At 31.5% G+C, this 11,953-nt stretch overlaps 1 protein-coding gene and 2 long non-coding RNA genes across 3 annotated transcripts; 2 read left to right on the top strand and 1 right to left on the bottom strand.

Annotated features, from left to right (window-relative positions):
* Positions 1 to 116: 116 nt before the first annotated feature.
* Positions 117 to 4,279, top strand: LOC128201048 (uncharacterized). The gene is made up of 2 exons (XM_052896583.1): positions 117 to 1,613; positions 2,138 to 4,279. The coding sequence occupies exon 2, from the start codon at positions 2,143 to 2,145 to the stop codon at positions 4,012 to 4,014; it is 1,872 nt and encodes a 623-aa protein (XP_052752543.1). The 5' UTR covers positions 117 to 1,613; positions 2,138 to 2,142; the 3' UTR covers positions 4,015 to 4,279.
* Position 4,280: 1 nt separating this feature from the next.
* Positions 4,281 to 11,321, top strand: LOC113521127 (uncharacterized). The gene is made up of 3 exons (XR_003402367.3): positions 4,281 to 4,456; positions 4,895 to 4,976; positions 9,221 to 11,321. It is a non-coding gene; the product is annotated as an uncharacterized LOC113521127 (long non-coding RNA).
* On the bottom strand, positions 7,675 to 8,303 carry LOC128201049 (uncharacterized). Its single transcript, XR_008253045.1, has 2 exons — positions 8,170 to 8,303; positions 7,675 to 7,892 (listed from the first exon to the last, which is right to left on the bottom strand). It is a non-coding gene; the product is annotated as an uncharacterized LOC128201049 (long non-coding RNA).
* Positions 11,322 to 11,953: the final 632 nt, after the last annotated feature.

Genomic DNA, 11,953 nt, shown 5'->3' with positions numbered 1-11,953 from the left:
TAATTATACTATAGTTTGACAGTTGAAACGGGCAAAAATATATTAATTTTATGACAAATTGCTACAGATGGGCAAAGCACCGGGTTTAAACCCGGTGCTTTGGTAAAAACCCAATAAACACCCATAAACTCCCATAATCACCCAAAAAAATAGGTTTTTACGTATTTTTTTGAAAATATGTAAGTAATACCAATAAATTATTTTTATAAATTGTATTGATCAATTCTACAATATTAAATAAAACGTTAACTAATAATATTTCAGGAAATTTTAAAAATCTATATATAATAAAATGAAAGTAATTAATTTTCAGTGTTTTCATGTTGCAGTTGATCAACATGTTGGCCTTTTGCTTCCCGTAGATACTTTAAAATTTCTTCATAACACCTCGTTCGCACACATGGCCGTATATATTTAAATTCTTGAGCCACTAACAGTCCGAAATACTCATTTCTTTTATCCTCTTCTCCATAAATTAAGCATTTAGAACAGTTTGTTTCTTCTTTCAGTAAATTTTCTTTTACTTTATCCTCGTTTTTTTTCTTTGTTGCGACGACGCTGGGTAAATCATCTGGACACTGGGTCTCACTATCGCCAAATATATTTGGAGATCGGCTTCGGCTACGGCTTGGCAGACATTTTTTTCTTTCTACAATTTTAAATTAAATTTATTAGAATAAATGCTTCGAACACACGCGATCTAAGTACCTTTTGTGTTTATTATACCTTACCTACCTAGGTATAAAAAGAGTACTTACGTAGATTTTCTTTTATTAACTGTTTTATACGAAGATCTTGATCTCTCAAATTAGCATCCATTTTACTTCCAGTGATTATCAACTAAATTAATAATCCACAAAGTATTAAATAACGTTTTTATGAAATATTTAGCACAAAAACAATACCCTTTAAATATCGATCGTCAGTAACTGTGGCTGACTTACCTATATTCTAGCAAGCAGGACTGCCAGATGTGAAGGGGAAATCCCCAATAAATTGTTGCATGTGACTGATGATGTGAGCATGTTCGTTTCATAATAAAAATGTTGCCAGGTAACCAAAAAGTCGTATGTTTTTGTGCGAATTACGATCATAATCTTTACGATCGTACATTAAAAAATAGACAAATAATAGTATGAGTACGATTTAAATCGTATATCTCTCAACCCTGCTAGCAAGACAGCGACAAAATCACGTTGCATAACAATGTAGCCCAAGCTTATATCTTATGAAATATACGGAAGAGATACGGACTTAGAAAAAACAGAAATGTTGTTCTTTGTGGAAGTCATTGATGAAATTCTATGTATTTTAGCCCGCAAACTTTCTTCAAACAAAAACAGCGCCATCTAGTATCGAGTTCTGTAATTATCTCTTTGTTTATGGATTTGAAGTAAGACCGCCACGCATGCAATACATTATGACTGGGGATTCCCCTATTCGTCGACGCTGAATATGAGGCGACGACAATCACTGTCAAACGTGTTCACTATTACTCTGACTCTGGTAACGTGACTTCCTGGTAACGTGTTAGGTAGGAAAAGCAGTAAAAAAGTGCATATTAAGGGAGCAGATTTGAAATAATATTTATACTTAACAAGAAATAATTAAAGGTAAGTGGATTTTTGAATGATACAATTATATCATGATCACTTAACAATTTTAACTTAAAATTAGATGTATTATTACAAGCTTTTATTTAGCTTGCGTTATGTAAATAAAAGTATGTAGGTATGTTCGTATGTTGATGCAATTATCCTCAATCCTCAACCGACTGGGATAAAATTTTCCATACACGTTTATTTTGGATGATAGTGCATAGTTAGCTGAGAGTCGTCATTGGATAATAATGGTGGATAGCCTAAGATGTGTACTAGATATTTATTTTTAACATAATATGCGTAAGTACCTAATCGAATTAAAGAAGTTGCTGAGAAAAATACAGAACAATACGATAATAAACTAGCGTCTGCGTTTAATCCTCCGAGGAGATGTAATTTTACAAAGGTTTTTTGTATTTATTTTATTATTTTTTTAATAAATTTATTGTAAATAACAAGAAATAATCATTGTAAAAAAATAGGCACTCTATTGTTGAATTTTCGTCAGACCAACTAATCATCGTTCATTTTTTTAGGTTCAATGGGGAGACCTAAAGATTTACGCATATGGGAGCACTACCGTACTTTACCAAACAAGTCTGTTTCTTGCAAGCTTTGTAATAAGGTCTACAAATTCAGTAATGCTGCCAAAATGCTTCAACATCTTATCACTTGTCCAAAATCTCCAGAAACATTAAAAGACTCTATGAAACTTATAAAAGATAGCTCGTCCAAAACCAAAATGTCTGGACTGTCAGAGATAGAGACAAATGATTCTTTTATAAGCCCCTCGTCGTCTGCTAACACTACAATAAATGCTGAGTTTCAAGACACCGATGATCATATAAAAACAGAATTAGCGAGAGCTATATTTGTAACAGGGACGCCATTATCGATGGTGCAACATCCTTTATGGATACAATTTTTCGAAAAATTGCAACCAAAATTTAAAATACCTTCACGTAAAGCTTTAGCGACAAAATACTTAGATAAAATATATAGAGAAATGCGTTTTGAGTTAAATGAGGAACTAAATGCTTGTAGTTACTTACACCTTCAGTGCGATGGCTGGTCTAATTTAAGAAATGAAGGAATAATAAACTTTCTTATATCAAAACCTCAACCTGCATACGTTAAAAGTTTGAATACAGAAAGTAATCCTCACACTAGTGAATACCTTAGCCAAGAAGTTGAAAAGGTAATGAAAGTGTATGGAGCAAATAAGTTTCTTGTACTTATTAGCGATAACGCTAGAAATATACAAAAGGCATTCGAATTAACAAAACTCAAATATCCACATGTTGTTCCTCTCGGTTGCTGTGCACATATCCTTAACTTGTTGTGCCAAGATATTGTAAAGATACAAGAAGTAACTGTGTTTATTATGCAAGCCATAAATATAATAAAAACTGTTAAAAGGAGTCAACGATTAAGTTCCTTGTTGATAAAATCAAGGCAGGGTGAAGATTCTACACAAACACTAAAATTGCCTTGTGCTACAAGATGGGGAAGTCATGTTACTTCGTTAAAAAGTTTGAAAGCAAATAAGATAGCTTTGCAAATATTAACAGTTAGAGAAGATGTGGTAATTTCAAGAGATATTAAAGATTTAATTCTAAGTGATGATTTCTGGACGAAGACAGGGGAATGTATAAGTATTTTGGAACCAGTCACTGAAAGCATATTTTACTTAGAGAGCGACCAGAATCGTTTGCATCGCACATACATTACATTTAGAGATGTACAAGCTAAGATACGTTTTGCATTAAATGAGATTTCGACATTGAGCGAAGAAAGCAAACAGCAGATTCTAACATCAGTATCTTCAAGATGCAATATGGCAATGAGGCCAATACATTTTGCAGCATATATTCTAGACCCCAGGACTCTAGGAGTCGAACTTACTCAAGAGGAAGAACTTAAGGGTATGGAGTTTATCTACAATTTAAGCCAACACTTAAGTTTGTCAAATGTAATGGCAGATTTGGCGTGTTATAAAGCTAAAGAAAACTTTTGGGCCAGAGGATTTGTATGGAGCTCATTAGATAGCATTGAGCCCCTAATATGGTGGAAAGGTATTTGTGGTTCCACTGAGTTAAGCAAAGTAGCGATTCGTATTCTATCAGCTCCCTGTACTTCGGCAGCCACTGAGCGTTCCTTTAGTATCCAAGGCTACATACATAATAACAAAAGAAATCGACTTACAACTGAAAGAACTGAAAAAATTTCATTCATTTGTTATAACTGGAATCTTAAACATAAAGCTGAATGCGAGGACATTCAGTTTAATGAAGAAAATACCTTAGAAGCTTTCATTGAGCAAGTAAATGAACATAACAGTTTAGACGAAATAGAGCCTATCGAACCTATACAATTCATCGCTTGTAATAACTCTGAATCTGACAGTGATTGACTGTAGTTTTACATTTTACTTTCATCTCTTTCTTAATAAACTCAAAATCAAATTAAAAGTTTTTTATTCTGTAGGCTGCATAATAATATTGTCTATGTCCAGTATAGTGGACGTCTTGCGGCTGAGATGACGATGATGAAGTACAAAATCATAAACACCCAAAAATTTGGGTGTTTATGGGGTTTAAACCCAATAAACCCAAAACACCCGGTTTTTACCCACCAGACTTTAAACCCACCCAGGTGGATTGCCCATCTCTAATTCCACCAAAATAAAGCACTCCACTTCTGAAATAAAATGGTCTCTTTACTTTTTTCTAATAATCTTAGCCTATTAAGTCTATATGGACGATATTTTATTTACCAGATCAGACTCTGTTACTCGTGGCAATAAAACTTTTGAATAGTACTTTGAGTAACAGTTAATATTTTAAAGGAGACAAGTATGTATATTTTTAATATACTTTGTTACTTTTTAGGCTTTTATTTTTTAACTAAGAATATTTAATGTTGTGTGTATTCTTTGCTTTGGGCTATTTATAAATTCATAATTTTTGTTCCGACTGAATTTTAATTGTATATTAGACTACACAAACAAAATTAATAAATATATCCTTTTCTATTACATATCTTAAAGCATAATAAACTTCTATATAATTTATGTTGGCTTCTTTTGGTACCATTGGCATCACAGTGGACTTTGTGATGTCTGCGGTGCTGAATGTCTCGCCTATGTTTACCACTTTCTATTAGGTGGACCATCAGTGTTTGCTATTCGAAGAATCACAAAAAGAAACTCAAATTTATTTACAGTTTTTTTTTGTAGTATGTTTGCAGTGTCTTCAATAACACAGCTTTGTAAATTGTACATTTAATTCCAGTGGCTCCCACAGTAATCTTTGATGATGAAAACATTAATCCTGTACCAGAAGAATGTCTCACTTCTGAAGTTTATAAAATAAGGTACAGTAAGACCCCACTTAATGCTGTTTTGGTTTAGTGCTCTTTTGTTTCTACCTGGGGATTCCTGAAATTGTTGCAGCTCTAGGTTTCTAAATATGTACATAACATATCGGAAACAGTGTAGTTGCGTTTCTTGTTTGGTGCTACACAAAAATATTGATAGTAGTGATATCAAAGAAGAGCAAAAATAATTTTTGATGGCATTTGCAGAAAGGAGTTTGACCACTTTAATTGAGATTATGTACCAACTTGTGAAAATAATCAAAATTTTGACAATTCAAAAGCTAGACACGGTGTTGTAGATGCTTCATCCACTTATTAACAACTTCTAACAGCCTTCTAACTTCTAGGAATGTCTTGCTATAAATAAAGGTTACAAACGAAAAAGACGAACTGTGTTTAGAAAAATGTTTTTAAGTGTTAAAATAAAATTGTTTTTTAATCGTGACGTCTGCCAAAATAAACTAATTCATATCTCTCGAGAAAGATAAAATGTAAAAGCATCAAAATTAAATTTTTTCTAAAAATACCTATGCTGTTGTATGATGACTGTTCTGTACCAAAGATTAAAGAACATACTAAAGATTTCTAAGAAAAACTATACAATATAATATTGTAATATCATAATACGTTACTTTGTTATATATTTATACAGTAATATGTTATAGTTATCTGTTAGTATATAGATAGAGTTGGCCATGTGGTTCCGGTATAGAATAGGCCACCCCTTCCTTTCCCATGGGTGTCATAAAAGCCGACTAAAGAGAGCAGGGGATGGGCAAAAGCGTCCCTCTTAAAACATCTCTAAAGCCTGACTGTGGTTGCTAATCCGCCTACCAAGCGTGGCAACTATTGGCGAAACCTCCCCAAGGGGTAGGCTTATGTTCAGTAGTGCTATTCTCTAAGCAAACAGCCTAGACATCAGCCTTGACGCAGCGATGAAATATTGAAATGGTATTCACTAATTCTTAAGACGCGACACTAGCGCCCAAAGACGAGCTCAAAGACGAGCGGCATAAACGGGAACTACTCAAGGCTGTGCGATTTGACATTTTGCCATAGTATTTGGTATTCACTAACAAAAATCAGCCTCGCCTTCGCCGACAGCCTAGCCTACAGCCTCGATTTCTTATGTCAAACTCAAAAGCTTTGTTTTCTACGCTGTTTGCATAGTATTCATCTAATATATTTATTTGTTTCTTGAATTCTGTGATTATTAATTGTATTGAAATTATCAATTTGTGTTTAAAAACGATTGCTGCCCGTTTATGTGTAATGACCCATTTGTTGAAAGAAGCTAAAATAGAAAATGATTGTAAGAAATGCCGACAATCAACAACTTTATGTGATGTGGATTATATTCATCATTACCGACTTTCTGAAGAATTAATCAATATGTTAGAAAAAGAATTGTCACCATGTATGCCTGTTCCAGAGAGTTGTTAAAGCTAAAGGTTTGTAACTTAAATTTTATTAATTGATGGTATTAGGTACATAAATAAATTTAAAGCAGGAAAAAGAATACTTTGCAGTGATTGTGTGCACTTGTTTATTTTATTGAGACAAGCTTAATTGTGTCAGCAGATGTTTGTGTAGGGAACAACTAGCTAGTTAATAATGGTGTGTAACAAGTATTCTAGTATGCATAATAATACTTCTGGTGTTACAAATATTCATGGATCATGGTAACCGTTTCCCATTAGGTGATCCATAAGCTTAGTGGCCTCTGGTTTTGTATAAAAATAACTATGTCTAATATGTTAGAAAGAAACCAACTTAGTTAAACATGTAGTAAATTATTAATTCATGTCAATTAATTTTTGTTAAATTAGACCACTAAATTTAGCATTCAGGTTGAAACTATTATAAAAAATTGTTTCAAAATCATAGTTTTAAAAAACATGACACACATAAATTCAGGATTGGCTATGTGGCTAATTAAAAATAATTAACATTACTTGTTTTTTTTCAGGTGATTTTGAAACTCATTTAGTAGCATGACACAAACCCTTGGACAGCCACAATAATAGTAGTGTATTGCTGTATTGTTTGTGATATGCTGATAATATGATGCAGTTACATCATCTATACAAAATGAAGAAGCACAAAAGAAAATTTTGTAGTCTGAAAATAAGCTAGCTATACTTTTTGTACTTATATCTTAAAACTATTTTCAAATACTTTTTTATTGTTACATTTTTGTCTACCTGTGAATTAAAATTAATATTATATTATGTTGTAAATGTATATTTTAATTTAAAATTATTATAATTAATTCATATTATAACTAGTATGGAGTAAGAAATTAAAAAAAATATTCATTAAAAATTATTTATTTGAAATTGAAACAAGTTTATAATTATAAAATTTTATTGTAATTGTGTTTTTATTTGAAAATTATATAAGATGAAACTTATATTTCAAAATTACTAATGACTATTAAATGACATAATTTAATCTTATATTTTCAATAATGAACTTGATTTAACTAATAATTCCAATAACTCTTGTTATGTTTGGCAGTGTATATTTTTAGAAATGTATTATTGTAAAATCTATTAGTATTTTAAAAACCAAAATTGAGGTTTCTCCCCTTCTTCACAATGGATGGTAGAATCATAAAGAATTACCATTTATAATATTTTAAATTTAATTGAATAAAAATTATTTGACATTTTTTTAAAAAAATTTTAATTAAATCGTACAATGGCTGACTTTAATTTAGTCATATCTCATTCATTAGCTATAAGATATGAACTAGTGTTGTCTGATTCTCTATCAAAATTTGTTCTGTCTCTACTCGGTGCTCTTCAGTGGCAACAAATCTTTGTGAGACTACTCTCTTTCTAGTTGAGGCTGCTATTGTGAAGGAGATAAGTGTCATCGGGATACTGTCAGTCAAATGACGGCGTGGACCTAAAAATAACAATAAGACCAATTAGACACATAATTCTAAAATTATAAATTAGTTATTTATTTAAGATACTCCACAAAAATATAATTAATCCTTTTTTCTGTTCGTGTATGTCCTGTCACAAGCCATGTCTGATTCTTTATATAATCCATCAGCATCTCCGACTACTTTGCGAAGGGACCTCATTTCATGGCATATTACGAGATATGCATTTATTTTAGTTACTAAAAATATAACCTTAAAAACAATACAAGTAAATAAAAAGCACATTTTACTTACGTATTTGATAGATACATCCAAACTTATAAAAAGTTGGTAAAGTTACGTTAATTTTATTAATTATTTTTAAAAGAGAATAAACAAATACAAAAAGTGCGCCTCTGGAATGTTAAGTACAAGGAATATAATACTCTTTACGTACCTACGTATAAGTGTTATTTGTTTATTTTACGGCAATGGAAGCAAGGGTATTCAAACAAATCTTAACTTTAAAAAACAAAATCAAATGTTTGATGTATAAATTTATGTTTATTTTATATAATATTTATTTAAATAACATTCTAAACTGAATAAAACATTCCATTTGTCAATAAAATATTATATTTCTACAGTTATCGGTTTCATTTTACGGTTTTTGTTGCAAGCCCTATCTCGTCCGTGCGCACAGCCTCGAGTTATCACAGCCTACAGTTCGTCGATGAGGTTTGACACGTTAGTGAATACCAATTACCGCAGCGCTGTAGCCACGGTCGTTCGCAAGGCTGATCAGCCTAGAGCTCGTCGGCGGGCGCAGCGTTGCGGTAGATTTTTAGTGAATAGCATTGCAGCAGTGGACAGTTAAAGGCTGAAGGATTTTAATGGAATTTAAGGTCTGTTAATATTTAAGAAGTAACAGAATCGTTTAATAGTATCAGATGGTGAGATAAACAACAGTTAGCAACTTATAACTAACCAAAAGAACACTAACGGTACACCAAAAAATAAGTAAAGAAATATGAAGGTCCCAACCTGGTTGATCTCCATGGGACGGCGGACCAATATGCCTCTGAATTTACAAATATAATAAATAAAATAATTCGAGTTTATCTCACACTTGTCCGGGTTTTTTTTTTTTTATACAATCTGTATATTTATGAACTCATATTGGTAAATGCTAAAATGTGTAACATATATGCCAATGTAATATATAATTATTGAACGTGTATGACATTACTTTACTGTATTTATATTTATCTAATTTGTTACATAAACGTACGATTATGTAACAAATTAGATGTTGTCGATTGATAATGCAAATAATTACGTATTTGTTTGCACTATTATTTTTCAGTTAACAAAATGCGTTTGACGAAAATATTGCTAAGTTATTAAAAGAGAAAAATTGGCTCACTGCAGTACTAAATCATGTTGCCGGGTTCAGACACCTACAACAATACTGACACGAATGCTTGAATTTCCACCAGAGTGATAATAAAAATTATTTGTATTATTTTTATCCATACTAAGGGTTAGGTTAGTAGGTTTCTTGACAGTCTGCGGGGAAAGCATTTTATGATTTGCAAATGTTTATTCTATTGCTTATGATACTGATATATACTCGTATTATATGCGATACGATGGAGAAGGGATGTTTTGTACGATGTATTGATTGACAGAATTTATAACTGCTGTTTTAAATATATGAATACAAACTTTTTGGAGTTATTTTATAATGTATTCTGTTGGATAGTTTTAAATTTTATACACAATACATCACATCACATTAGAAACCTTTAAAATTATCAGTGTTTCTATACTATATTATGCATGTATTATACATATAAACCTTCCTCTTGAATTACTCTATCTATTAAAAAACCGCTTCAAAATCCGTTGCGTACTTTTAAAGATTTAAGCATACATAGGGACGGACAGACAGCGACTTTGTTTTATACTATGTAGTGATACTAGCATAAGAATAATTTATTAATAGGATACTAGTTTATAATTGTTTATAATAAAAAAATAGCCATAGTATTATATAAAAATATTGTTGAGTAGGTATTCGTATTATCATGCTATGTTACGGAAGCGTTTTCACAATTTCTTAATATTTCTTAAATGGCTTTGGAAAATATTTACAATTTTTTTTTATAAAGTCAGATCAAATAATCTTAACATAGAGGATTTTGTACAAATTTAATCACAGAACATACATTATTATTACTCCATAAAAATTCTATTATTACTCATTACAACAATTATAGGTCATATTTTCTCTAAAAAATCTTTTAATAATCTTGATTACATTGTTAATAAATTTTGATGCACAAAGCTGTATCACAAAAAGAAACAAACTTATATACAGCTCACCTATCGTAGAATACTTATTGTCAGCTTCTTTATTGACAGTTTCACAAGTATAAATTGTTCATTTAATTTCAGAAGCTGCCCCCATAGAGTTTGTTAGACAATTTAAACCATAGCAATGTCTACGTTGTGGAATTTGTAAAATAAGGTATTTCAAATTCTTTATTCGATTTTTAATTATATTGTTTGTTTCAATAGAACATAATGACAATATAAACAAAGGAATAGTTGAACCTACAATATCACAGTTTGCTGAAGTCCGTCAGTTTTCACAATTCTTGATTATATTTTTATACTACTAAAGTATTATAGTCTACTAAAGTATTTAGTATATTTTTTATTAATTTAATTACATATTATACAGACTGTAAGGGACATGCTGGCAAAAACTGAAACTGAAATCAGATCATTATTCCGAACTGAAAACCAATGGAAATTCTTATGTAATCTATGATATTTTATCATAATATAAAGAAATAATAATATTTTTAGTGAAATACCAAAAAAAAGCAATGTATTATTCGTATTAAAATTCTACACCGAGATTCACGGAATCAGAGGGCCTACCATGAAATATTTTTCGAAATTTCGGGGACTAACGAAATAGAAATTTGATGTTAAAATTACATAATACATGCCGTTTAAAATTTTAAAAATGTTAAAATATCGTTCCTCTGGACTGTTACGATAGGATTTATGATGAATGAAATGTTAAGCTCCATTTACTGGGTCTATTTCGTAACGAACAAAAACACGAAATTGAGTCCGAAAATTCGGAATATCATTTCATGGTAGACCACCAGCTGTTTGAGATCAACGCCACAGACGTACGAAAAATACTGAAGGAGAAGCGGCCATTGTGGGTATTCATCTGAATCACCTGTTTTCGTTATGGCCAACCTGTCCCTTCCACCCTGTAGATTGATTAAGAGATTGATATGTTGAGTATAAGAATAATATAAATAAGTGAATTTTGTTTTATATTGTGTAATAATGTGTTTTTATATAATAGTTATATGTATGTGTTGAATTATATGTGTATTAATTATTACATCGCATAAAAATTTAAATAAAAATATGTGGTTTCATTTCATTCTTTCATCCCAATTTATTGAATCCCAATCTTTAATTATTATATTGTATATAATACTTGAATTATACATATTGCTGGTCACATAATTAACATAAGAGTGAACTGTATAATAATTTGGTAATAATTTTTACATTAAAAATAATTCCACTGTGTCTGGGAGGCAGTAGGGAGTAAAACAATATCTACCGGACTAGTATTTTGTAACGTTTGAATAGAAAAAGGAAGTAATATTACCGCCAAGATAACAACTTACCTACCCGTATATTGCCAACACCTAACATTGTATACGGGGGGGGGGGGGAGGGATTGTTAGTAATGGTGACTGCCAGTCCCATAGCAATAAACCCTGCCATGTCGATCTCCCCGTGGAAATCTCCTCCCCTGGATACTATCGTGTTAAATGCCAGGTGTATCTATCACGATGGGCTACTAACTGGTCTACCTTTTCATTCTCATCTATCATCCATCACTGGTGCTCCGCCAGCGTATACCGTTAGCGCAGGCGGGGTTACCATTCTATTATTATCCACTAAAAACATTGCATACGATCCTTATTGATAACTACTAGCCGAGTTTTGCATGCCTGCCTGCCTAAATAAGGTACGAACGAACCATGAATGA

Source organism: Galleria mellonella, unplaced genomic scaffold, assembly GCF_026898425.1.
Source record: "Galleria mellonella isolate WM207_F2 unplaced genomic scaffold, CSIRO_AGI_GalMel_v1 utg33, whole genome shotgun sequence".
Classification (NCBI taxonomy): domain Eukaryota; kingdom Metazoa; phylum Arthropoda; class Insecta; order Lepidoptera; family Pyralidae; genus Galleria; species Galleria mellonella.
Note: the sequence above shows the minus strand (reverse complement) of the source record. Positions and strands in the feature narration are given on the sequence as shown.

Bases quoted from the DNA above. Each gene is read 5' to 3' on its own strand.
- LOC128201048 (XM_052896583.1), top strand. From the start codon at position 2,143: ATGGGGAGACCTAAAGATTTACGCATATGGGAGCACTACCGTACTTTA.